The sequence below is a fragment of the Dromaius novaehollandiae genome, chromosome 1, assembly GCF_036370855.1.
Source record: "Dromaius novaehollandiae isolate bDroNov1 chromosome 1, bDroNov1.hap1, whole genome shotgun sequence".
NCBI classification, from domain to species: Eukaryota; Metazoa; Chordata; class Aves; order Casuariiformes; family Dromaiidae; genus Dromaius; species Dromaius novaehollandiae.
In genome coordinates, this window is record NC_088098.1 from 12,613,388 (window position 1) to 12,641,332 (window position 27,945).

Consider the following 27,945-nt stretch of genomic DNA (forward strand, 5'->3'; position numbering starts at 1 on the left):
CGCCGCTCTGCGCTGTGCGGCGGCTGCCCCGCGGGTCTCAGTGCCGCCTCCCGCGGTCCTAGAGCCCCGTGGCGGCGCCCCCCACCCCCAGCCCTGGGGCTCTCGCGGCGCCGCCGCTTTCTGCCCCTCTTCCCTCTGCAGCGCTCCCGCCCGTGACCCCTGCTGTGGCACCCGCCTGCCCCCCGCGTGACCGCTTCACGGCCCCCCGCCGCCCCCAGGACTCACTTTCCTCCCCTCCGCCCCCTCCCTGGCCACTCCCAGCCCTCATCTCCATGCCCGCGCCCTTGCACCTGTGCTTCCTCCTCCTCCTCCTGCTGCTGCTCTCGCTCTCCAAATGCCACCTCGACCCTTCGGCGCTCCGGTAAACGCCTGCTCCCCCCGGGTGCCCCCGGCCCCTCTCCCCGGCCCTCTCCCCCATGTGTCGCCGTCTCCCCCGGCTGCTCCCCTCGCTTCGCCTCCCCCGGCGGCGGTGACAAGCCCCTCCGCGGCGGGCGGGCGCGCACCCCCGGAGCGGTGCGGGCTGGGGCTTGGCCTCCCCATGCTCCAGCCGGACTGTGAACCCGGCTCTGCGTCCCCCGGGTACGGTCCTGGCGGCTTCCAGCCCCCCGGGTACGGTCCTGGCGGCTCCCAGCACACCGGCGCTGAGGCGTGTCGGTGCGCGGGTGGGGGCTGCGCGTGTTCACGTTTGCTGCTGTTTTTGGTCTGCTGTGTGTCTGTTATCGTCTTTGATATCAAGCATGCACAGCAGTACAGCGTGCTTGGGGAAGAGGGTTTTTTTTCCTGCCCTAGTGCATTCGTGGTTTGCTAAACTGTGCAGATACGAGACCTCTTATGTGGTTTCCCCCTCTGCACACATCAAGGGACTTTGCAAATCACTAGTATTAAGTGCCGTTTGTCTGGCAAGGCAGCTGTATTTTTGCATAGGTGACTGCACGCAGGCCTCGAAGTGCCTTGCGATCTTGTTAAATGTTGTAGTGAAGTACATTTGTACAGGACAGCAGCTAAGGAGCGGTCCTTACTAAAGGTGCGCGATTGGCCGCTGACAGCCGGACTTCCTCTTCCTTCTGCTCCCTGCAGGGCACGGGCTCCCGAAGGTAATTTGGCAGACGCTGATAGGCCGTCACCACCCAGAGGCGTTATCAGGAGAGCACGAAATAAGCACACAGGTGCCTAAGGAAAGGAATACTGTTTGAATCAGAATAATCTGATATGTCAGGAATGCAGTATGGGCAGCGTTACATTGAGTTAGCGCAGCACAGCCGAATATATAGTATCACTATAATGCAACAAGTTATCATTATATAATTTTCTCTATTTTTCTTAAATTCTGAAAAATGTTTACTTCATTTTTTTTCACTTAAAATCCTATAGAGACATCTGTAGTTAAAAATTTGACTGTAATGGTGCAAAGCTGCAACCATGGTACTCCTAGTCTCTAAGAGGCATCTGAATATGGTGTTGAGCAGTAATGCCGTAACCCTTTTTTGGCTGTGAGCAGAATGGACTGCTTTGCTTTAAAGTGTGCAGGAACATCTGTCGAGCATCTCTGATGCACAGCTAATAACTGGATCTGCCAGTTGCTCTTTCCAGCCCTCAGCACTGAGAGCATTTCAAGGGAAAAGAGAGCTTAGCTAGCAAAATCCCTGGCTGCAGAATGATACTTTACAACCACTAGCATGTGGACGTTAAGAGCTTTAAGTGCTGTAGCTAAAGCTGCTTGCTGTTGTTTCTGAGTTGAGGGAACAAATGCACAGATAAACTTATTTTTGGTTATTTGCCTCTCATAGTATTGTTCTCCCACCCTCCTTTTCTTTCTGATCTAAAACTGTCCAGTTATTATCTTAGCTGCCAAACTGATCAAAACAGACTGATCAGAAATGAAGGAGAACGGTGTGTGTTGCTGTGTCTTTTCTTCTTCCGGACCCAGTGTCTGCTTATCCCTAAAAAGCAAAAGTTGCTCCTTGCATCTGTTCATATTTCACATTCCTGTCTCAATCCTAGGCTGCTTTCTTTCTCAAATGCTGTAAGTGACTTAGTTGTCTTCTGCAAATTGTACGTACTTTGGCATGCTGGTTGAGATTCTTTTGTCGTGGATCTACTTTTTCCTTCTAAAACATTAAAAAGAACAAATCTGTGTTCAGGCCATGAAGCTCATCTCTTTCTGTGTGTTTCTGAGGTTACACATAGGTTGTATTTGCTTGTCCTGCTATAAGAAAATACTGGAGTCTTCCCTCTTTATCTATTCTGCTCTGTGGATGTTATAACCTTTGGTATAATGACTTTTAAGTTTTGTTGAAATGTTGCATACTGGACATTTCTTTGAAGCAATCTGAATGTTGAGCCCCACATCTTTTTCTCCCCCCTATTGTTAGTCTTTTTTCCCAGTCTAATACAAAATACTACCTTTCTTCAAACCTTGCCTCTGTTTTTATCTGTAGACCCATAGCATCTGAAACAGTCTTACTACAAGCCAAATAATTGGTGCTTTTTCTAGTTCACTTTTAAAGATAGTTAGCATACATCCCTTTTCCGTACATGATAATTCACTGCAGTAATTCTCAATTTCACAAAATTCACCTTGATACTTACTTCCTCCTCTCGGGATTACTCTATTCCTTCTGCTTTTATGTTATTATTTTGGTGGCTTTTCATCCCAACGCTACAGTAAGCTAGGCAGGCTCCCGAGAGCGTGAGTAACCTGAAGGGCACGGTGCCGGGCCGGCACGCCAGGTCCCGCAGACCGGGGCCCCGCGCTGAGGCCTGCGCACGGTGCGGCTCTGCCGCTCGTTACGGGTGTCGGCAGGCCCCGGACTCCCCAGACTCCCCACGCAGGCGCCGCGCTGCGCTCCGCTGTACGGGGGGGAGCTGCCCGGCCGCCCCTCGTTATGTAGGACCGCACGTAAACCCAGAGCGCTGGGGAGGGGAGAAGAGCCGCTTTTTCCATGTGTGTGTTTATTCCTGCCCGTTCTCCACAGCCGCCCCCCAACCGTTAGCTCCGCCACGCGGCCGCCTGCGCAGGCGCGCGGGGGTGGGGGAGGGGGCGTCCCGCGCATGCGCGGCGGCGGGGCTGCGCGGCGGCGGGCGGGCCTCCCGTCGGCCCTGTGCCTGCCGGCGCCGGGGCGTCGGCGGTGGAGCGCGCTCGCCCGCCGCGCTGGGGCCACGCGCGCGGCCATGCTGAGCGGGGCGGGCGCCGAGCAGGGCGTTGCGGCTCCCGCCTCCTCGCAGGCCCGGCCCGCGGCGCCGAGGGACGGCGAGAGACGCGAGGGGTAGAGGTGAGGGAGGGAGGGCGCGCGGCGGCGGCGGCGGCGGCGCGGCGCGGCTTCCCCCTGCCCCGCTCCGCTCCGCTCCGGGCCGCGGCCGCCTTGCCGGCCTCGCCGCCGCCGGGGCCTGTGGCCGGGACTGCGCTGCGCTGTCGGGCCCGGAGCGGCGGCTCTACCTGCGGAGCCGCCGCCGGGCGGCGCAGGGGGAGCGGCCGCTCCCTGGGCAGGCAGAGCTGGAGGCTGGGTTCTGGGCGGCCCTTGCGCCGCGCTGCCTTTACGGGCAGCGACAACTTTCTCTCCCGCGCGGCGGTGCCTCAGCGGCGTGGCGCTTGGCGCTGGAGGCGGGTGGGCGAGAGGGGCAGCGCGCGGGGCGAGGCAGAGGCGACGCTTGGTTTCTAACGTTAAGTGAATCGGTGTGGTTGGGACTGAAGCAGCTCAGGAGTAAATGAGGTGTTTTTAGCTAAATGGGAAAAATTCACGTGCCCGCTGGTACAGAATGGTTCAGAAAGTTTCCTAGTGAAGCGTCCTCAAATCCTCTACGTTTAGAGAAGAAAACTTTCTCTAAGTTACTTCTTTAAATAGGTATGTTCCTATTTGTGTAATCGCAGATAAAAACCTGATGAGTGTGAAACAATACCAAACTGATCCAGACCTGTCTTGCTGGGATAGCAGGCAACCACTTCCAGTGTCTTTTCCGCCTTTTCTGTAAACTTCTCTGACTGGGGTTGGGAGAATTGTTTGAAACGGTTACATGGTGTAGTGAGGATAGGACCTTTTTATTTTTTTTGTGCTGTATAACCAAACTTCTGTTACAGGACCTGTCTTCTCTGCCCACTTTAACTGTGTTTTCTTTGATCTCGTGCAGCCTACACAATATTACTTTGTCCCTGCGGGCTGATTTGACTGTTACTGCCAAATGGCAAAAGAACAAGTGAATGACATATTTTAAAGAAAATTCTTCCTGTTATTTTTCATTCTTTAAACAAGTGCGAGGTCTGTATACTCTCACTGAGGTTTGAAGTAAGTCCGTGTAGGGAGGCAGCTGTGGATGTAGGTTGTGATTCTTCATGTGTGAACTTCCATTTCCAGTAAAGCCTATTCCTTTGTTATTTTACAGTAGCAAAGTCTGTTTAGCACCAGGGAGGGGCAGAAAAGGGAATACCTCTTGAGTAATTTCTCTGTGCCACGCCGGAGGGTTAACGCGCTTCTAGAATGGGGGAGACTTTTCTACAAGATGCTGAGGAGGAGCTTCTCACATGTCGAAAGTGTACATTAGCTTGCCTGCCTTGGTGTGATTAAACAGGGGACGATAGTAAGACATATTCGCAGAATACAGTAAGTGTATGATGATCAAATAGTTTTCTCTTGCTTCAGAATCTGGGCAAAGAGCAGTGTTTTCTCAGAAGGAAAACAGCAGTGCCAGCTCATTAAAACACACAGCATACTGGCAGGGCAAGGTTGTGAGCACATTTGCACGATTTGGAAATAGTTTAAGACTGCTTTTCCTGGACAGGCTGCTGCTTTCAGCATCATGCTATGTAATGTATTAGTGCCTTCTCTGAGTGGAACAGAAATCACTTTTGTGGACAAAAAAGGGATTCTGAAGGCTGAAACTAGGATTTGATGCTTAATTTTCTTTGAGAGGGGTGTGTGTGTATATACACACACACACACACACACACACACACAAAAATAATTGTATTATTATCGTAAAGATCTAAAAATGTAAAAGTAGATGTGCAAAATGTGTGTTTTTCCTTTAGCATATAGCATATATTTTGCTTTAGCATATAGCCTACCTTGGCTGAATAAAGGATTGCAGAGCAGTTTGAAAACCTCCTGAGTTTATGCAGCATATTAGATATTTGCTACCATTGAAAGTCAGTGACTTTCATGCATTGTCAGGTCTGTTTAGCAAGCTTACTTCAGAACTGAGGGGTTTTTTAAACTTAAAATTCAATATATCCAATAGCAATAAGAATTTCACTGAGAAAGAAATGCATCATAGTAATTCAAGGTTGAATGTACTGGATATGGCTGGAATGTAAGCAGCAGTGTACATTCCAATTTTAACGGATTTTTGAAGCAAGAATGACCATCTAGCATGTGTTCCCAGAAAATCCCTTTCTTAGGCTTTCCTTTCCTTATTTTTGTGATCTAAGCTGTGCAGTTCGAGCTTTATGATTAAAGTTGGTTTTAGGTGTGAGCAATATTATTTGTATCTCTTAATCACAACCACTTATTCTCACATCAGAGGGAATATATGAAGGAAGAAGTGGAGGAGTGTGCTGAAGATGAGGCGACTGAATCGGAAGAAGACCCTGAATTTGATGAAAGAATTGGATGCCTTTCCAAAGGTTCCTGAAAGCTATGTAGAGACTTCAGCAAGCGGAGGCACAGGTAGGCCTTACTGAGTTGCTGGCATGATTCATGTTAGCTGTTGACTCAGTCTAGCATGCTATTCTGGGAGTAGAAGCTTCAATAGGAAGAAGATGGGCATCTGTGTTTGTTTGAAAATAGCCAGGGTTGGTATCTTGATTGCTTTTATGGTCTGACAGAGCTGGTCTCTTGCAAATGATGACATACCATCTTCTGCTATTGGTCAGAGTACATTCATCTTAAGCAAGATTTTGAGTCTTGCTTGTTGTAGACAAACCAATATAAATGTGCATTGTAAACATGTCTAAACAATTACAAGTGAAGCGCACTGTGTTAAAGCCACAATAAAACTCCTTTTTTTGTGGAGTCCCACTAAGCCTTACTCTTTTCACTGTACAAAGCTTCTGGTTGAGACACTAACAGCATGGCCTGAAATGCAGATTGCATTCAGCACTATACTTCATATAAAAGGGAAAAAAACCTTCTCCTGAGCTGTCCAAGAACTGGCTGAGTTCAGCACCAGGATGAAGAGCAGCTCTCCGACTTTTTATCTTCAAGATGCAGTAGACTTTAAGAGAATAAGGGATGCCCTTTGAAGAACTGGACACTTCTTTACTCTAGGGTGTGTGCTTGTACTGTCCTTAGTAGTCACTTGAGCTTCTGTCAAAACTCTGTAGATGTAAGAAGTACCTTTTCAATTGTATCTGACCAGAAGATTTTGCCTCTAGTTTGGTTGGATAAGAGGTGACTTGTTCCAGAGATAGTGACTTCACCTGTTGGAGTATTGGAATTGTTTGCAGTTAGGTATGTAACTGCTAGCCGTTAGTTTGAACTACAGAACAAAAATCTTTCTTATGCGTGATTGGGTTTGAAATTCAGTGGACTAGAAAGTATAAGAAGCAATTGCAATTGACAAATAAGCCTTTGAAGTCATTACACTGTTTGTTGTGTAGAAGTAAATATTGCAAGTATCTATATTACTTTGCAGTGTTTCCTGAATTGCACCATTAATGTTTAAAGGTTTGTCCATAAAATAACCTCTAAGAACTGATTAAACAACCTTTTGTTAATGTAAAAAAACCAAAAAAGTTCCTGAGAAAGCCAGTGAGTTGTTTCTTATATTGTAATTCACAGAAAGAAAGAAATGCTTAAGAAATCTCTTTTGTAGTGTGGCACTCTCCTTTGTGAGAACTTCACTTTGGTGAATGGCACCTTAAGGCTGTCTCAGCATCACAAGGTATTTTAGAGTTCTTTGTCCAGCTTATCCCAGTAGCATTACAAATGACAATATAGGATTCTCTTGTTCAAATTTTGTGATAGCATAGAATATAGCATTCTCGTTTATTCAGAATTAAAGCATCAGGCTTATTTTTTGGCATGGTAGGGATGGAAATGTACCAAGATTCTATTTTCAGACTGCAACTTAAAATTCCATTGCAAAAGAAAAATCAGACTCTCAAACATACTGATTTTTGTACCTTTAGACTTTTGACTTGTGCTGTCAAGCTGGCAAAGCCTTCACAAAAGGATATGACTTGTGAAATTCTAAAGACTCTCTTTCCCTGCTCAAATTCATAAATACCTTTGCTTAGTAACTTAGTTGCTGCTTACCCAAAAAGCAGCAACTACTCGAGTTGTTTCCTGGTGGCTTTTGATAGTGTGGCTCCAGCTGTCATGTTGCTTAGCTGGGGTGAGCCTGGCCTCCAGGGCTCCAAAAGTAAATTGACAGAAAAGTTAACTGATTAGTGCATCTGCTTTCTTGGGTATAATGCATTGACGTGAAGGTTTTTATATATGATAATTTATATAGCATTCAAGTGAATGCTTGGACTTGAAATGTTACTGGCTTGACCACAATCAGTGACTTCTTTTCTGATGCTATAGGACTGTAGCATTATTCCCCCTGCTGTCACCCATGGCTCGTAGACCACTGTATTGATAATAAGAATTGGAGACTATCAACAACAGGCTTGTTTTTCTCAAGTTGCCTTTCACAGAGTCCATAGAAGTAATCCATGGAATGCAGGTGGAAAGCAACTGTTGTAAATAAGCTGTAAAAAATCAATACAGTGCTGCATAACTGAAGTTTTTTCAACTTAAAGCCATGATTTAATAAAAGATGCTTAGCAAGTGCCTCTGTACAACTGTTTACTATGTTTCTGGTTGTAAGTGTGGTGGGATGATGTTCCCTTCACATGTACAACTTTGCAAGCATGATGAACAGTCTGCTTTGGAGATCCATAAGACACATCTGGCATTAGAATATATCATTTAATTTTCTTAAAGATAATTTCAAATCGGTTCTTTATTTCCTCAGCTGTTGGTAGAATGGATAGCTACACGTTGCTTATCTCCAGAGGGAATTGTTCCAAATATTGGGGTTGACAGTTCTGACTGTGTTACTATGCACAAGTAACATAATAAGGGCACCTTATTGAACAGTGAATATAACGCACATTATTTCTGTTTGCTATTTTCTTGTCTCTGAAACTAGATATAAACATTTTTGTTATAAAAACTCAGATTGTTGAGATGTGGAGGCTTGAAGGGACTTCAAGATGCACCTACTCCTTCCTTCATGTTTGAAGTTAGAATTAAGTTTGCCTAGACCATCTCTGACAGTGATTTATCTGCATTTTGTTTTATATGCTCAGGAGGATCTAACCTATTCTTAAAGCCCCCTCGATAGGGATTTTACAACTTCCCTATCATTTCAATATTTGACTGTACTTAATGTAAAAAGACTTTTCTTGATGCAAAGGTATTTCTTGAAATAGTCTTAAACTGGTTTAACTAGGGTGAAGGGGGGTTACTTTTATCTAAGCTATTTCTGGCTGAATAGAACCTCTTAACTAAGTACTGAAAACTGCAACAGACTTGGCACGTACTATATGAGAGGGTTTTGGTTTGATTCTTGAGAGCCAGTCTTCTACTACTTTAATGAAATGTCATGTCTTTGCTACTGGCTATATAGTATGACAAGCCTTTAGGAGAAGGCTAAACACCTGGGTAGCATATTTTCAGGGAATCTTTATGAATAAAATAGGTGGGAAGCTCACACTGTTCTGTTCTTTCGGTATTTGAAAGAGAAGCAGTAGTGTTGAAGTAAACATCGTCTTGCCAGCTCTCTCCTACCAAGAAAAAAATCATTGTGCTTGGCAAGGGACGAAGGTCTGTGAAGTTGTCTGAGAGCATAGCTGCTATTATGTCAGTGGCACTTGAAAAATTAGGATTTGTTCTTTTGCCCTCCTGTGTAAAAGCAAATACTGTAGATATGAGAACCTTTTTTTAAGAGCAGCTTATGGATTTATAAATGAATTCAAGATACTGACATTTTACCAGTAATACTCAGATGCTGGAATGTTAGAATTTTCTCCTGCTTTTGCTTCTGAATAATATTTCTCATTATCTAACCTTTTTTTTTTTTTTTTTTTTTTTTTAATTTTGACCCTCAGTTTCTCTAATAGCATTTACAACTATAGCTTTCCTGACTATAATGGAGTTTATGGTGTATCGGGACACATGGATGAAATATGAATATGAAGTAGACAAGGATTTTACTAGGTAATTTTTACTTACTGTAATTCCTAGGAAAGTTTCAGTTGTTTGCCTTTCAGGACAGAATAGATTTTAAATGTTCCTATGAGTTGCAAGCAATTAGTGGTTGAAATTGAAAATGAAATTTACCTTTTCTTTTGTTGGTTGATTTGGGATTTTTCTGCAATCTCTGAAAAAGAAACAGATGCTTTTGTGGTGTGGAAGTCATAATAGGGTGGGCAGGTTGGCAAAGGAGACCTGCGAAGAATTATTTACTGACATCCGGAAAGCATTTTAATATGTAACTCCACATCAGATGTGTTTGTATGATTCTTATCCTAGTTTATAAAGATAATATATTGCCATTATACTTTATACTGCCAGAGGTGAGCCTTAAGCACTCAGACCTTGGACTGGGTTATCTGGAGGTTGCTACTGATCTTATCTCCACTTGTGGCCACCAAAATTAATATGTTTGCTGTTGGTTTCATGTGCTTGTCTGGATTGTGTTTGCCCTTCTTCCTGAGGTGAAGCCAGGTACCCATGATTCCACTTGGAAGTTAATTGAGATACTGTATACTGAACACCTCTAAATATCACACTTATTGCATTGAAATAATTTTTAAAACTCTGGTTAGCTAGTTGCTATGGTAACAAGCTAAATATACATCTATTAATTGGCTGTCTTGTATACCAGAAATACTAAAAATTCCTGTTACGAAAAAATTACAGAATATGAGAAATTTAAGGGAGAAGCATCACAAAAACAAGTTTTGTGAAAAGACTTTTTAAAGAAGTGGTGCTAGCCAAAACAACAGTCTTTGTTAAATGGCAGTGTTTTCTGGGAACTCAGCTGCTTCTCTGCCTGATCCTGAATGTCACTGCTCTTTTTGAGGATTCTGATTAGGAAATAGAATGGGCTGTCTTAAGGACGTAACAAGAGGAAGGTGCTATAGTTTCAGATTTGTAACTTATACATTGTCCTGATCCACTGACTTCTGTGGAATTTAATGCACTGTTACAGTTGCAAGAAAAAATTACGTGTAAAATATTATTGAAAACCATATGCTCTTAATAAGAGGCTGCCAAACTCTTGGACCAGTATTATTTCAACAAATCTGTTATGAATTTTAAAGTAAAATTCAACAGAGAAATCTAGAAATCCAATGATTTTAACTCATGAGTGGTCATCACTGTTTTAACAATTAAAACTCTGTCTCAGTTCACCCAGATTTCAAATGGCTCATGTTTGTATCTGTTGGTGTAGATTTTATCCTTCAAACGTATTTCTGTAAATAATCTGAGAATTTTAGTAACCTTGATATGTTTATTTGGTGTTACTTACTACTTTTTTGCCTTTTTTCCTTTCCAGTAAATTAAGAATCAATATTGATATTACAGTTGCCATGAGGTGTCAATGTAAGTATTCCATCAGTGAAAGTTTAAAAAAAGCTTTTGCTTGCAATGTAATTGGATATTTTTTGAAGTATTTTAACAGTGAAATTTCTTCTGATCTTGATAACATGATGTATCTTTATATCTCTTACTGAAAGGATGAAATTGGTATGAGATGTGAAAAAAGTATTTATGCTGTTTTATACACATCTCACAGAACTTTAGTTTGCCTGTCAGCAAGAATATCATCTGTTGTTCCAGTCTCTCTCTAGCTGGAATATTCTAAAAGTTTGTCGTCAGACACAACTAGTCCCCAGGCCAGGATCTATCACAATCATGAATTTGGCAAATGTTAATGTGGTCTGCTACGTAACGGTATTTGAACCATCAAGTAATTTTATTCTCTGGATGCACATATGGGTGCCTTCCCATTTAAAGGGAACACTTACTGTTCTTTTGACAGAATTTACTAATGAACCATTATTTGTATGCACTGGTTCTGGTTCTCTTGAGAGGCTGAGAGGGAATGCTGCTTTTATCAGGCATGAAAGCAAAACTTAAAGCATCTCCTTTTTGACTATATTAAATCTTGTATTAATTTTACAGCATTTACATTTGTCTCACGAGTATTAATTCAGCAGTCATCTCTTTAAAAATTTATTTCCTTAATTTTTTTTCCAGTTAGCATCAAAAAGTTTGAAAATTCTGTTGTGGGGTTTTTTTAATTATGAGAAATAAACAGAACTTTACCCTCTGTTTTGACTAGTCTTGGTTTAGATTCAGTGCTTGTGGAACAGGTAAAAAGTTACTTAACTGCACATAACAGATCATATAAATCTTGTATGTGTATGGATCATATAACATCTGAAAGTGTTACATCAGAGAGAAAATGCTGTAACTAGTAGAAATTTTTGTCTTGTAACTGTGCATCCATCCATGATATTTTGAAGTTGGATATATTGAAAAGTAGTATACTGGGATTTTGGAGATGGGGGTTTTTTTCTTCTTTTTTAAATGGTAATCAGCTTCTTGCCAGATTTGTTTTGCTGTTGGTTAGGACTTTGTTAACAGGGAAAATACATTTTCCACAGTAATTTATTTTGAAACTTTATTTCTGGATTTAAAGAGTGCTGTGACATTTGATTTCAATATAATGTTCTTTTTGTTTATGATCCATCTATATGCCTCTGAATATTTGTTTCTCTGTTTGAAATAGATGTGGGGGCTGATGTTCTGGATTTAGCAGAAACAATGGTTGCTTCTGCAGATGGGCTAATCTATGAACCAGTAAGTATATTCTGCCTCCTTATTTAAAAGGAAATTGTCCTTTGCTTGATGTGATGAACTGCTGGGTTGGTTTGCTTGTTTGTGTTTTTTTCCTCACATTTGGGCTACTCAGAACCTCCCCAACCTCCCCGAGTTTTAATTTCTATATTACAGACTGAAGGCTATGGACGTATGTAAGCCTATGCTCTTAAAGTAATACCATATGCTTTGAAATAATTATACCGAATGAAAGTACTTTATCATTTGCAGAAAACATAATAGAGAATGGAAGTCCAGCAATAATAAGTGAACCTTATTCCTAATTCTGTTTCATCTATGGGAAATAATTCTTACTAGTTCACCCCCCCACACATTCCTACTCCCATCGTGTGTGTGTTTTAGCAAGAGGAGGTGGCTGAAGGGAAGGGGGTGTTTGGAATAGGGAAGGAGCTTGTTTGTTTTTTCTTCCTTGGAACATTTCCTCTTTTCTTCTGAACCTTCATCTCTACCATGCTGTTGCTGTTGGATATTACCAGTTGCCCTAATGATTATAATCTTAGAAGGCGCTCCCTGTAGTTGATCTCTTTTTGGCTGTAACTCTGGGTAGGTTTGAGCATTCATTGTAATTGAATTAACTGTTTTGAAGAACACCAGTGTTAACTGATATATAGACTTGAATTCAGCACACAGTGTTACTGGTGATAATCTTGCACTGACTCAAGTGTAAGTGGTCTGGTAGCTTGTATTACAGAAATGCTTGATGAAGGATGAACCTAGAAACTAACAAGCTGCACCCAGGCACTTGTCTCTCGAAGATTGCTCCTCTGCTCTTTTCATCCTGGCTGCTTGTATCAAAACCATGTGTATAAATTACATCACTTAGAATTAAACTGCCACTCACTGCTTCTTCTAGTCCATATTAGTCAAAAGCTAGAAAGGGAGAGACTGCTAATCCAAGTTACAAAAGCTTTAGGAAAAGATACAGAAGTTATAAATGTAAACAAGTGAAAAAAATTGGATGGTAATCAGAAATCTACATACATTTAACGCTAGATGTATTATTTAAAGTGCAAAGTCCTTTCCTGAACTTGAGTATGTGGTACTGAATGTGGTGATGTTCATAATCCCTCCATGATTCTCCCCTGAGTTTCACAGCTGGGACTTTGATGCTTCCTGACAGTGTGTCTTATTAGATGTGTTACTTTTGTTTCAGGTAGTGTTTGATCTCAGCCCCCAACAAAAAGAGTGGCAAAGGTAACAGATAACTCTAAAGCACTGATATGCCTATAGTTTGGACAGTGGTTTGTTTGCATTTATTTGTACTGGAAATGACTTTAAGGTACTTTAGAGTTACATGACAGAGCTATGTCTTGGGTTTGACAGCTCCTGCTTTTAATTTAAGAGTGCAAACCATTGAAAAAGAAATTAATTCACTTTACTTTCCTCATCATTTGAGATCCCTGCTATGAATAAATGGCCTCACTGTAATTTTTTAAAATAAAATGCTGTATTGTTAGGCTTTTGTAATTAATTGGTAGTAACATATTTGGGGCTTGGTTTAAACTTTGTGTGCAGTAAGGTTTTTTTCCCCCTTTATAAATCTGTTCATTTACTGTCATGAGATGAATATGAACTTTGTTTACCAGAAAAGCTCACCCTTTTCAACTGATAAATGTATTATTATTTGAACTATATTGTTCCAAAAAATTCTTGAAGCATCTGAAAAAAGGGCTATGAGAAATGTTTCATTATACTGTTTTACCCAAGACTGGGCATATAAATGCCCATGTGCTTTTATGTGAGGCCTGTAGACTTCTCTAATATTTGAGTTTGATAAGAGTTCCTTCATTGGGTTTGGACTTTTTTGTGGAATGAGGTCATGCAGTTGCAAGCCAAGATGTATACATGGTCTCATAAATACTAACTGCTGGTTCCAAAAAAAATTTGGTAACAGAAGCTTTAATTGTGGGTTTAAATGTGTGGCAGAGAAAGCTTGACATCTAAATCTCAAAGCTGAACCATAGTAGCAAACCATGGCACCCTGATGCAAAAACAAGTAAGTTTCAGTCTCTTTCGTGTAACTCAGTTGACATAGTCACTCCTTAAATTGAGTTAACTCATTAAAAAACTCAGTTTTGTGTTTGATCCCTATGCTGATACACTGTAATGAAACCTGAAGCTTATTTTGGAGTCTGTGTAGTTTTGGTATTTTTGTAATATGCTGTCCTGAACACCTGAGCTTGAGTTACATTTACATTAATTTATTTTTGAATTGTATAAAACATTCTCCAAGTTCAATGAAATGCTTCTAATACTGACATGAGGTTTTGCCAACTTCACTATTTAAAAACTGTAACTGTAGATGATAATTAATCGTCAAATTATCTTCTGTTTCACTGTTGCATGCTTTCATGCTTTTCTGTATAATCTTTAGGATGTTGCAGTTAATTCAGAATAGGCTGCAGGAAGAACACTCTCTTCAAGATGTGATATTCAAAAGTGCTTTTAAAAGTGCTTCAACAGCACTGCCACCACGGTAAGAAGGCATTGGGGTATTCCCCCCTCCCCCCACCCCATTTAATTAGACTTAATATTTTGTTGTGATTATGTTTTTTTTCTGAAGAAAAGATAAGGAAAAAAAGACCTAACTGCTTTTTCATTGCTTCTGATATCCACAATCCAAAATTCTTATCTTAAAGCTTTGCTTGCTTTTTGTCGATGTTGACGAAACCATGACATTTCTGAATTAGATTTTATCAATTGATAAATTTGAGGTGCTAATGTGTTGCTGGACAAAAAGATTACTTTTAGGTTAACAAGTGTTACTTTTTTCTCTATTTGTGTGATACTTAGGCATAATTTATTTTATATTGTTTATATAAGCAGAAACTATACATTTTAAAATAGTATTTTTCATACTTGTTTTGGAGAGCTCTTGTTTTATGAAAACCTTCTGGGGTTTCCAACCTGGTGAGGGTTTATATACAATATATATGCCTGTTTTATCTGATACTTTCTTTCTAATGTGAATTAATAAGAAGAATCAGTTTTTGAATAAAAATATATTTTACTGGTAAATGCCCTGTTCTGAGATAGCAGTGTTAAAACTGCTGAGAAACCTTGCTCTTTTCACTTTGTTCCAACTATGCACACACAAAATACTGAGACACTAATGCATAGAAAGCTTGTTCTGCCTGAACCTAGATGCTATGTGATTTTTCAGGGAAAAACACTTTCCACATGGAAGCTGAAATTCCTTTCTGCTTTAAAAAGCAAAACAAAATGTAAATAAAACAGAAAACCACTACCAGAAATGCTATATGTACTTTTCATGTTGTAGTCTCCTTGTTTGAGGGCTAAATACAATCTTTCTTCCTAAGGCAAGGCTGAAGAGGGCTCAAAAATAGTCTGTTTTTTCCCCTTCCCTGCCATTTAATTGATGTCTTCAGATTCATTAAATCCTCCTTCACTGCCTCTGTGACACTTGTTAGTGCAGAATTTGAGTTGCTATTTATACTTGAGGCGTGTTTAACAATTTTTTTTCCTTTCCCTCGGAAAAGCAGGAATGGAAATCTGTTGTGGGTTGTGGAAACCCCAAAAAGTGTGTGAAGAGGCAGGCTTATTAAAAACTAAATATTGAAAGCCTTTTTTGCTAGTGCTACGTGACTATATATTTTGTTCTTTTCATTTGACAATAAAACTTCGCTGTCTGAACAAACCATTTTCTGTAGGAGTAATTCAAAAAATCTCATAGGGTAGCAAGATATTCTTGAAGTCGTATATCTACTTTGTAACTCTTCTAGTAGTTGTCTGTTCAAGTATTCAGATGTCAAAAGTTGGCTTTGTAGACCAGATCTCTGTATACGGGTATGAACAAAAGCTTACCGGTTTCATCAGACAGACCTGGGACAAAGTCTTTATTTGTTCCCCTCCCTTCTGCCATCCCTGTAGTTCAAGGAGAATGTGATGAGGAGGGGTTGATGGTAATGCTATACCTTTATGCCAGGAAAAAGAAATGTGGTTCTACTTCTGTTAGTAAATATTTTCTAAGTACACTTTGTTTGTTTCCATACAGGGAAGACAATTCATTACAGTCTCCAGATGCATGCAGAATTCATGGTCATCTCTATGTCAATAAAGTGGCAGGGAACTTTCACATAACTGTGGGCAAGTATGTTCTGTTCAATTCCTGGAAATAAAAAAAATTGACCATTATATAGTACATACATATATGTGTGTATGCATTTATACTTTTCTATTAATGACTTTTTGTTGTTTTAATTAATCTTTCCACACACGTGGTTAGTATTATTTTTCATGCAGTTTCTCTTCTTTGTGCATTATTAAAATGAGTTCTTTCTTCTTGCATGCAGTGTAGTCATAATGAATTCCAGTGTCTTATGAGATGAAAACCCGTGAAAATTGGTCCTTTGTAAATGTATGACATGAAGTAGACTGCTTGCACTTGTCTCTGCTCTTTGGGCCTGTCCAAACTACCCTTCTTTCTGTTAGGATGCAGTTAACTAACATGGCTAAGGTGTAGATATGTCTCATTTCACTGCTGAGATATCATAGTTCCCGAACCATAGTTGGAGAGCTAAATGCCAGTTCATCTTGATTTGAGAGACTTTCTGATATGCTTCTACAATGGTATTGGCTCATATACACAGCATACAAATTTGTATTAACTTTTTTTCTCTGTGCTCTCCAAATCTGCTGTCGTCATTTGCTTTCCTGCCACCTCTTTCAACATCAGTATATTTCTTTTACATTGTTCCTCATCATCTCATCTGATATCTCCCTTAGAGATCTTAGGATGCAATCTGTGCTCTCCAGTTTATCCACACGTAATTCCACCTGCTGTCTGTGTGGACATTTCTCCAAATGTCCCTTTTGTCTGGGCTTATACCACCTCTCTTATTTGCCCCTAGGTGTCCAACTTCTTAAGCAGTTTTCAAGCCTGATTACTTCAACTTTACATGTCTGTCATCATCACTTCTGTCCTCCTATCTCTAAGATCTGTAGTACTGAATAATCTCTTGGCTTCCCTTTGCCTCCTTTTGCTCATCATCATATCTGTACTTTTACTAAACATGTTGCCCTTCTGGCATTTTTTGGAATGATGATATCATTGACCTTCTTATTAGGATGACTGCTTGGTAACTTATTGTAGTCCTCTCTTGACTGATGGACAGATGGAAGGTGGAAAAAACCACCAAAACTGACATGCGTTTGTTAATGATTTAACATGAGTTGAGTAGGGAAAGTTTCTTGCATTATTGACTGGTGGGGATGAAGGGTGGCTGACACTGTTTTACTTTCCAGGCAGAGTTGCTCTTTTTTTATTTTCCTCTTGCTGTTACTAGCCTCTGCATTGTACTTTCTGTTCAGGAGTGTAAACAAGTGTCCAGACCAGAAGTTAATTTGCTTAGTCATACAGCAAGTACAGAGTGTAGATAACTTGCTTACTCATAGAGCAAACACAGTGAAGTTTACATTAATCACTTGAGCAGTTTTGCAGCTTTTCTTGTCATAGAGCTTAATAGCTCTTCTCCTTGTAGTCTCCTGGCTTCACATGTTTTTGGCATTTCTAAAAATACAAGATACTGGTTTTGTGTAAGAGGATTTTCATGAGTCTGATGTCTCTGTACCACATCACTCGGGCTGTCTATACTCAGCAGTAATAAAAATGTCATTTATGTACATATAAAAGTATTTGGTGAAATAAATGGGAAAGGAAGTTTCTCCACCTCGTCCTCTTTACAAAAACTGTGTCTTTCCATGTGGATTAATCAAGTGTTTCATAAAACATTTTGCTTTCTTTAGGGCAATACCACACCCTCGAGGCCATGCACACTTGGCAGCTCTTGTGAGCCATGAGTGTAAGTTCTTCTAGCATCTTCATGTGAACCAGTATTGTTTCTTTCAGCCTGCTGTTTTCTGATTTGTATGTTAGCGTAGGTTGGACTTCTGCTGTAGAGATGTTCTAGCTGGACAGTTCCATTGCAGAAGACAGTGGAGAATATTTTTCAGGGTGTTAGAACTCAGCAGTGACTTAACTTTTTTCATACACTGAACACTGTCAATATCTTTTGGTTGCTTCTATGGTAATGATAACATAATGATAGCATAGGAATCTCAGATGTATTTTGTTACAACACAGATACCATGTGACGTTCCTGTATTTCAGTCCATAGCACTTATTTTCTGGAAAATTTATTTTTCAGAACGTTACAAATGTCTGACTTGTGTCCCTAGAAACTTTATTTTTTAGGTTACAAGTCTAGATACTAAATCTGTGTTGCTGCAGTGCTTAACGTGTGGATGAGGGTGGTTTACTGTGGAAAAAGAAACATTGATGTTCAATAGGTTAAACTTCCAAATGTCTGCAGATAAATTTACATTAACATAAGTGTATAATATTGTTGAACTTTAATATATCTTTGCAAAATCAGGAAATGTAATTAGTTTGTGGCTGCCTCATGCTTCCTTTGTACATTTAATTTATAAAATTTTAGTCTTTCTAATACCATTAGGTTACAAGAACCTGAATTATAGAATAACTTCAGTATTTGGCGAGCTAGAATTTTTTTGTCATGAAACTTTAACTCTCTTCAGTTCCTGGGTTGGTTCAAATACTGGTGTTTTTAGTTTTAGAATACCTTTTCTACAAAAGTTGAATCCTTCTGTTAAATATTCTTCATGTGAGCTTTGCTCGAAACATGCATGTGGATTCATGGGTATATTCAAAGTGCAAATCTAATGAAACACACATCAGTGGTGTCTGAGGTATTCTAACTGATATTTCCTGATGTGAGAAATGAGTATGTGGGGTTTTTTGGTTTTTGTTTTTGTTTGTTTGTTTTCTCTCTGAGAAAGATACAGAATTTCATAATTTGTTTAAAAACTTTGTTTCATTCCTCTGTATTGTCTTTCAGCCTATAACTTCTCTCACAGAATAGATCATTTGTCATTTGGAGAGCTTATTCCAGGAATTATTAATCCTTTGGATGGAACAGAAAAAATTGCGTCAGATCGTAAGTGTTGTGTATTTTTGTATTCTATAGTGTTCCATTTATTACCTTTAAAATATTGTCATGTTTCATGAATGCTGTGATTAACAAATAGCGTGCTTTGATAAATTTGGTAGTTAAATGGATGGTACTCCTGTCCTTCACTGTTTTGCTGAAGTTGATTTGCAGTTTCTTCCAGACTTGTGTTGAAGTTACAGTATTTTTGGAAAAAACTGAAGAATTTTGCAGCTCTGTGTTAAAATGGAGATTCATAGATTCCATTATTGTCATAAAAGGAACAAAAAATCTAGTGAATCGGTTACAAATCCAGCATCAGGAGTCAGATTCTGTGCTTGAATCTGGTTTGCCACTTCCCTGTTGCATGTTGCAAGGGGGCTACGTGAAGGGTTTGTATATTGCTTTGTCTCCTCATGTATAAATAAAGGACTATAGTAACCTACTTTACATAGAAGGAGATACCTGTGCCTCACCCCCTAACTTTTTCCATTCCTCCTGCAAGTGATTCCCAGAACCTTCAAAAGCTACTGCTGTTTCAAAGATAGTTGGTCTGTTGGCTGTTCCAGCCAGAATGCAACTGAAGTGCTTACAGATTCAACTCTGATTTTGTGTATTTGAAATAAATTGCTTCAGTTTATTGGTCTTTGTTCTCTTAGGGTGTTGAATGAAGAGAGAGTAATCATAAGTGCGTAAATGTGCTGATGGCTTTAGAATAATTCTCTAGAAGTCTGTCTAGTCAAGAGAGAAACTGTAACCAGTATAGAAGGGGTTCCAGCATTGTCCACACAATTCAGTGGCTAAAATCTAACCAAACCACTGTCAAGATAGACCTACCTTTGGCAGCATGTATTATTTCAAATATGACAGTCTGAAACTTGTTCGTTCTAGTACCTTGGAAGAATCTATCTGCAAATTTCATTTTAAGCACTGAGTAGTCTGACTGCAATGAACTTTTTTGTTACATAAGTAAAGTGTAAATATCTGCCTGAGTGAAAATGTGATGTAGGTCTTTCCTGTGGAAACTAACTTTGTTCATGCAGATGATGCTGAAGCAGTCATGGCAGTGCTGGGACTCTTTGAAGAATGTCTCTAGAGTAAACAGCTTAGTGGATTAACTCTGACTTCTTTGCAAATATGTGTTGGATGGTCTTTTAGCCTGTACTTAATTCAACAGTGAGATTTGTTTTATTTTAGACAACCAGATGTTCCAGTATTTTATCACAGTTGTGCCAACCAAACTCCATACGTATAAAATTTCAGCAGAAACTCATCAGTTTTCAGTGACAGAAAGGGTGAGTAGAAATAAGAAAACAATGCAGAGAAAGATCTAGTAGTGTTCTTAACAAAATCAAAGTGTTCATGGTTGAGGATGAAAGCGTGAACAGAGACTCCTTAGAATATTCCAGTGCACCAGATTTATTTGTAAAAAATGTAATACTGATGGTAAAATACCTGTGCTGGTGACACAGGCTAGCTTCTTGTATTAGTGTCTTGCATCCATGAATCTAGAGTCTGATATTAGAATTTATAATAGGTATCCAGTCATTACTGCTTCACTGGATGCTAAGAGTGTGTGGGGGGGGTTAATCCAGAAATTATAGGTCTGTGCTTTTGCTCTCAGATGTTTAATCTACTTCTAGCTTCTTATCCATTTGGGAAACAAAACAAAAAAACCCAGTTCATTTGAATGAGACAAACTTGTTTGTGGAGTGTTTGAGTGAATGGTAGAAGCAAAGATAGTATTATGAAAAAACTAAACACACAGAAAGCTGGTCTCTCTCTGGTCTCTCTGGTCTCTCTGGTCTCTCTCCGCTGTCTTGTTTTGCCTTTGCTGTACCACTGACTTTAATTAGTCTCTAGTCTGGAGAGCTTCCACTTCTATGCTTGGAGAGACTTTTAATTCTGAATCTGTAAAGGAAGAATGTAGTTATTGCAATGTAGTACATGGGCAAATCATAAGGTATCAATTTTAGACTGATGCAAATAAGAAAAAGGCCTTGTAATATGTACCACTTATATGCCTTGTCATTTCTGGACACTGAAATCTGTTTGATCTTTTTTGATTCATAAGCCAAAGAAAAAACTTTGCAAAAAGCTCAGTTAAAAAGAACAGCTAGAGAGAGAGGTAAGGAGGAAGCCTTGCTTGAAAGGATGTTAATATGTTAGGATGGCAGTTTATCCCTCTGAGAACTATAAACTGTATTACAGTAAAAATCTGTATTTCCTCACAATTCCATGCTGCACTTAAAAATAGACTGCAAGGAGAAGCAAGATAGAGAAGGTGATGTCTTGGTGTTCAAGCTGGGACATGCAGACTAATAAAGGGAAAGGTTTGCTCTCAAAATTCATATAAGCTGGAGTAAGGAGAAGAATGAACAGGGATTTCATAAGGCAAGATATACACCCTTCTCCTACTGATCTAGCAGTGTGCCTTATCCATTTGCTTTGCACAGTCTCTGTACCAGCTAAAGTACTCCTTAAATTTCTGTATATCTTCAACTGCCCATCTCATTCTGTATTGCATCTTTTCATCTGATATAATGTTTTTTCTCTCCTTCTGCTGTAAAGATGGTTTTTCTAGATTAACTGTGCAGTCTTAGTTCTTTAATTTTCTGGTAGAGATTCATTTTGTTTGAAAGATGCAACACAATCGCAAGCTGCCTAGGGAAAAAGCTTGTGAGTAATGGAGATAGAGTGGCATTATGCATTCACTTGCTCAGTAGGTAACCCTGGTAAAGGCTATTAAGACGAGGTATTCACTGAACGTGTTCTAGCATTTATTGTATCAGAGTAGGCAGGTGTGCAGAGCTTGAAAAAAGGCAGTCAGCTAGCCATGGCTAAAACTTGGTTGCAGTAAGGTTTAACTGCCAGCGGGCAACACGCTGGGAAGCAGAGCTTGGAAGGTGTGATCAGAATCATCTTAACTACAGTTGGTATTTGGGATACTGTGTTTAGCTACGTTAAACAGATTTAATCCCAGCAAGACTTCACTGACAACTAACCCTATATCAAATACCTCAGGTATTTTCAGCAACTTTTTTAGCAGTTAAATCTGCAGCACTGGCATCTAGAAATAGACCAAAATGGTCTGAGGAGGAAGGATTATGCATCTTTTGAGGGTGGGCTTTTGCGAGTTTTATTTAACTCAGTATTCTTTTTTCATCTTTTAACCTCAAAAGACCAAATAGGCTTAGGCCAACAGTAGCAGGGAAAAAACAAAAAATCATTAAGGGTCCCTAGGCAAAGGCAAGGGTCTGTTTAACTAGCTTCAGTTTTCTCTTCTGTGTTAGTATGCCTGATCCTCCATCTTTTAATGCTGAATGCTGTCTTGCCCTTGAAATACAGAAAGCATTCTGTACTGCGGTGGTTTTTTTGTTTGTTTGTTTTAAACCATTGCAAAGTTTGTGTGGCTGATATCATAAATGATATATTATTTTGGCACCAAATTACTTTCATTAGGTAGCAAAAGCAACAATATGGTATATGTCCATGTTATCTGTCTGTGGAAAAGTTGCACAGTCTGTATTTCCTGAAGTGGTAGACTGCTGGGGTTTTTTGTTTGTTTCTTTTTTAACCTGTATTTTGCATGCTTCTTGAGCACAGAAGATGTTGAATCTATAGATGAAATGGAACTGTGATATATTGCCTTTCTGTTCAATTTTGCTCACCTGTCTTCTCTATTCTTATTAGGCATTCCTTCAGTGAATTAGGTTCTCTTCTGCTGCCCTTGCCTCAGCAAGGCTTACCTGGCAGTGTATTTATCAAGAGTTCTCGCTAACAACCAAACGATAGCAAACTTGAAAGAAACTAGGGATTGGATTTTTGTCCTGAAATCTTTTTTTTTTTTAAGTATAGGTTTATAGCAGCTACATTCTCTACTTCAGGGTCTTCTAGCTGCTTTTCTTTTCTTTTTCCTCCCCAAATTAGAAGAAACTGTAAAAGTGAGAATGGAAGGATTTTGGAGAACAAATTGGAACTAAAGAGTCTGATCTGTTTAGTTGTGGGAGTTAATTGCTATTTTTACCTATATATTCTTTGCTCTGTAACTTGCCAGTCAGGTCATTTCAGACAAAAATTTGGAAAGAGGTACTTGATAACTGGGCTTCAGTCTTCACACCACAGAAAGTTTAAAACTTAGGAACCTGATAAACTTTTATGGTTTTTTTTGACAGTAATGGATTTTGGCACACGTATGCAGTGAGCAAATAATTGCATTGGGCTAATTTCACTTGAGCTTCTGACTGTGTAGTCTAGTTTAGGATCTTCCCTGATTGTTTTAAGAGGCAGTAACTGAATCTTTTGTGATGGATGAATCTAGAGAGAAGCTCCAAGGAAAGAGAAAGAGAATGAGGCCTAAGGAGTCTCAGATGCTGTACTTAGTTATCTATACTCCTTTTCAAAACCTGCCATAACTAAGGCTGTTCAACAGCTTAAATGTGATTAGGAGCAGTGCATTAAGTATGAAGACTAGGGATATAGTATTTGCCAGTGCACTGTACTTGAATTTGTGGGCTGGAGCAAGACCGTAACCCCTATCTTTTTCCCCACTCCTCCCCCTGGATTCCCCCCTAACAACTACAGAATCCTAGGCAGGGAAGTCCTTGGTTTCTTAGATGCAAGAACATCAGCTGCTCCTCATTGGAGCTGGTTCGTAAGGTGGGGAGAGGATACTTACTTGTGCTTTGCTCAGCTACGTAGATACCAAAAGCAACTTAGTTATAAACGTGCTTGTTTAAAGGACCATATAGGTTAATCTTGAGGGGATAGTACCAGAGCATGTTAGAGAACAAAGATACGTAGTGCAGAAGACCAGTGACCAGGAAAGTGAGTTGTTACTTCATGATGCTTGCTTTTTTTTTTGTTTTTCTTTTGAAGGTATTAGCCAAAGTTATCTTGATGTTCCCTGTTCTTCTGTTGATTGCTAACTCTGATAAAGTAGCTGTTTGTCAACATATCTATTAAATTGTTTTCCTTGTGATTACTATGGTATAAGTAATGTGTGTTTCTCTCCCTTCTCTCCCATCTTCCTCTTAGGAAAGAGTAATTAACCATGCAGCTGGCAGCCATGGGGTGTCAGGAATATTCATGAAATACGACATCAGTTCACTTATGGTGACAGTGACAGAAGAACACATGCCTTTTTGGCAGTTTTTAGTGAGGCTTTGTGGCATTATTGGGGGGATTTTTTCAACTACAGGTAACTGTCGGTGCTTTCTCTCAAAAATCCTGTTAGAATTCTTTTGATCAGTGTGATTATATTATGTATAAATTGACTTAATAAATTACTGGGGAGTACTAAACTTCTAGCAGATTATAGGACAAACAAAGTTCTTGTTGCTGTATGAAACAATGAAAGCTCTTCATTTTTGGTGTCCCGGTATGCTGTTTCTGCAGAGTGCTTGCTGTGTCCTTTTCGATAACTATACTATAATTTGTTTACTTCTGGCAGAGGATTGTATACTGCCTTTTGATATTCTGTGCATTTCCTATAGTTAGGATGCAGTTATGCTAAACCAGTTCTAAAAATTGAGATAAAATTTCAGTCTGAAGTCACTGGGAGGATTTTCCTTGTGTAACACATGTAACCTGCAGAATTTGGTCCTCAAAGGACATAAACTAAGTTGAAAAGTCATGAATCACTTACTAGTTATGGCACAGTAGGGAATCTTGCTTACAAGTTATTTGTTCTCTTGATTTTTCACTTGAAAAGAATTCGAAGTAGGTATTTTTGTCCCACAGAATGTATTTTCACCTGTAAAAACCATGATATTTGTTAGGTCTGATATTTGTTTTGATAGCTTTGTTTTCACTTTTATTGATGCACTTCAGAATATTTTAGAAGATATTCCTTCCCTGATACTTCCTTTTTTTCTAATGTTAATTTCTCAGTGTTTACATAGTGGTTTATTGCACTGTATCATGTTTAAGTATTGGATAGTTTTGCTGTCATCTTTCTGTAAGTGTTACGGTCTTGTGACAATTTAAATTTTGTTTGATAATACAGGAATTTTACATGGCTTTGGAAGATTTGTAGCAGAAGTTATTTTTTGCCGTTTCAGACTGGGCTCTTACAGATCTACATCAGTAAGAAAAACTACGTTTTATAAGTATTAAATAAGTGGTACAGCTACCCGAGGATGGATGATAAGATTTCAGAGTGTAGTTGCAACTTAAGGACTCAGTCCCATTCCAGTTCCATACTTGCAATAACTCCCCCCTTCACATGAGCAGAGATTCAGCAGCTTTTAAAAACAGTCAGGAAACTGAACACGTAAAGAAGAAAGGTGTTCTCTCTAAGAAGCTGAATTAATGAAACCAAGTCTCTTTCATCTTTCTTTGCTATGTTCCCTCCATTATCCTTGCAATATTCCTTTTGTTTTCATGTTGCTACAAAAATTCCTTGTTTTCTCAGGCCTTGTCCTACTCCCTCACACGCTGCTCTTCTACTTGGCCTGCTGACTGCAGATGCACTGTGTATGGCAGCAGTTCAGTGTTGGGTTTGCTTCAGGCTACTTCAGGCCAGAGTGAAAAAGCCAAGTAGTCTTTACCTTTCCCTCCATTGGGCGTTATAGGATTGCTGCTCTAGCAATCACTTGATTTTATTGTACTTTTATTTTTTCCATGGAATGTCTTTAAGACTTCAACCAAATTTGAAGAGATGGACAGAATTTTGCCGGCCAGCAAGGTGAAGTGAGTGGGGGGGAGAGAAGGGAAGGCAAGCATGTATATAATTTTTGTTTGGGAGACCAGGCCAAAGACATATAGGAAAAATCAAAGAATAAGGAAGAGTGTTGGGGGGAGAGAGAGGGGGAATTCACTTCCTGAACAAGCCATTAATAACACTTTATTTTTGTCTGACTAGGTCCTGCTGCCTGATGGCCACACAAGCAACCACTTACCTCTATTAACAGACAATAGTACACATTAGCACCTCCCGAGGAAAATTTTCGTTCTTTCTGCTGATGCAGAAGACTTTTTTATAATAAAGAAAACATCGTGCAATATGTTGAGACAGTGCTGATGGGCAGCAAAAAATCAAGCCTCTACAAAAAACAAAACAAAACAATTTGTGTAACTTTTTGTCTTTTTAAGTGCACATGGAGTTCATAGGAGGTTGTCAGACTGGTGAGGTGGACCATCTTCTGGAGATTAAAGGAGCATTCCTGCCAATACAGTATTCATGTTCAAGTTGAATATCTTTGTGATGACTGCCATCAACCACTGAAACATCTGCTTAGTGATCTTGTTTCTGTGCCTGGGAAGGCTAGCAGACTCCAGTGAGAACAAGAGTGTCTATAAGTGGGATGCACGGAAGGGCCAGGCAGCAGGCAAAGAGTGACGGTAATTAATAAAGCTGGTGTTTTCTGTTAGATGTACGGACTGAGGCCTGGGGTTGGGTTCTCTTGTTCTTTGTAATGGTGGGGGGTAGGCACTAAGATATTCTGACATGTGGGGAGAGATTCTAGAAAATCCTGAAAAAGAGAGGAGGGAGAACTCAGGGAGAAAGATGGAGCCCAAGCCATATGTTGGTTGCAGCCACTGCCTCTTGAGTCCCACCATAGCCTAGTGGAGGAAACAGTGCAGAGCAGGGGAGTTCCTCTGTGTTTTTGCACGGCTGCGTAGCCAACAGAATATTACTTCTGGTGTTTATTACGGAAGTGCCCAAAGCCTCTTTGAGAATGGACCACAGTGTGCCAGACGCTATGCTTTTGAGTTGAAATAAGAAGTCTTTTGAAGAAGGCATTTGACCATAGTTTTGACATAGGGCAAGACTCCCTAGCAGAAGATGAGGACATTTCTTTCTGTGCCTCTTCCTTTAGTACAGAAGGTGCTTTGAGACAACCTTTTTTGTACTCCTGCTGCTAATATGTAAGCCACGGTATGCAAATCCTGGAGATAGGAAGGAAAAAGATCAAGAAACTGCCTTGCTTTGGTTCAGCTAAATCCTGTAAAAACAAAGAATTCAAGCCAGCGGGGAGGTCTGCTAGCCCAGGCAGGGAATGCTGGAGTTGGTCTCCAGGCAGTAGGTGACATCAGGGAATCTGAGTCATTTTGCTGCAGACAGATGATGAGGGATCTGTAAAGTTAATCATTATTGTTCATGAAGGTTTTTGTAAAAATAAATGAAAAGAGCAATACCAGTTTTATATTGTAAATATGCTACTGAGAATGAATGCTGTTAATACAGAAGGTGCTTTGAGAGACTGAAGAACGTCCTTTTATTGCTGAACTATGGGCACACATCAGTGGTTAAACAGTTACTCCACCAGGGTCAAACCCCCCCCCCCCCCCCCAAAAAAAAAAAAAAAAACCTAGTATGATTCCTTCTCAACAAAACTGATCTAATAATATATATATTAGGAGATTATGCTGACTCTGGCCTTATTCACCATGGAATGAATATTACAATTGAGAGGACTAACTATGGAAAAATAAAAGTTTCTGTGGTATTGTCAGATTTTGCTGAGTTGTTAATATACTTTGTAAGGCACTTGGATCTTGGTGATGAGCACAGTGTAAGTAATTTAGCTGATTTGCTGTGAAAAGCAAAGGGCTTCCTGAACTGAGAAATTACATGAAATACTATTAAATAAAGTGTGGGAAATGTGGAATGACCTTTTTTCAGTTCGGCTATTGAGAAAGATTAAAGTTCAAGGAAGCCAGGTCCTTGAAGTTGGCAGTCAGGTTTGGTGTCTTTCTGTTCTAGGAGTCTGGATTTTTCTCCCAGTTTTTGCCTTTTTTTTAACACTGATTAAACTCCAGCGACTTGGGAAACAGATTTTTTTTTCTTCACTGAGCAAGAAAATCAGAAGCTGTAGATCTTTGGTTCTCACTTCTCTTTGCTATTTCCAGCTGAAGTTTCTTTCCTACTTATGCCTAGACTGGATTTGCTTTAGGCTTTGCCCTAATGCTTGTTTCTTATCTACCTGGAACAGATTGTACTGGTGGGAGATTTTGATCTCAGTTGACTTTCTGTACCAGAACTTAAATGTTATTTTCTAACTCACATAAAAGAGTCAAGTGGCTTGCTGTGTCTTAAATCCTTTTGTAGTGTATTCATATTGTTCTGTCTGCTT

General features: G+C 39.9%; 1 protein-coding gene across 5 annotated transcripts; it reads left to right on the top strand.

Annotated features, from left to right (window-relative positions):
- The first annotated feature begins 230 nt into the window (after window positions 1-230).
- ERGIC2 (ERGIC and golgi 2) lies at window positions 231-27,894 on the top strand. Of its 5 annotated transcripts, none has more exons than XM_026095354.2 (14): window positions 231-361; window positions 5,515-5,660; window positions 9,095-9,203; window positions 10,549-10,595; window positions 11,788-11,858; window positions 13,051-13,091; window positions 14,272-14,373; window positions 15,913-16,008; window positions 17,664-17,719; window positions 18,776-18,874; window positions 20,063-20,160; window positions 23,903-24,065; window positions 24,873-24,952; window positions 25,731-27,894. In XM_026095354.2, exons 2-14 carry the CDS (start codon window positions 5,555-5,557, stop codon window positions 25,794-25,796), a joined length of 1,134 nt encoding a protein of 377 aa, XP_025951139.1. In that variant the 5' UTR covers window positions 231-361; window positions 5,515-5,554; the 3' UTR covers window positions 25,797-27,894. The 5 variants fall into 5 exon arrangements, with proteins under 5 accessions (XP_025951139.1, XP_064361934.1, XP_064361914.1 ...); XM_064505864.1 differs by lacking the exon at window positions 231-361 and adding an exon at window positions 555-579; XM_064505844.1 differs by lacking the exon at window positions 231-361 and adding an exon at window positions 3,031-3,272.
- Window positions 27,895-27,945: the final 51 nt, after the last annotated feature.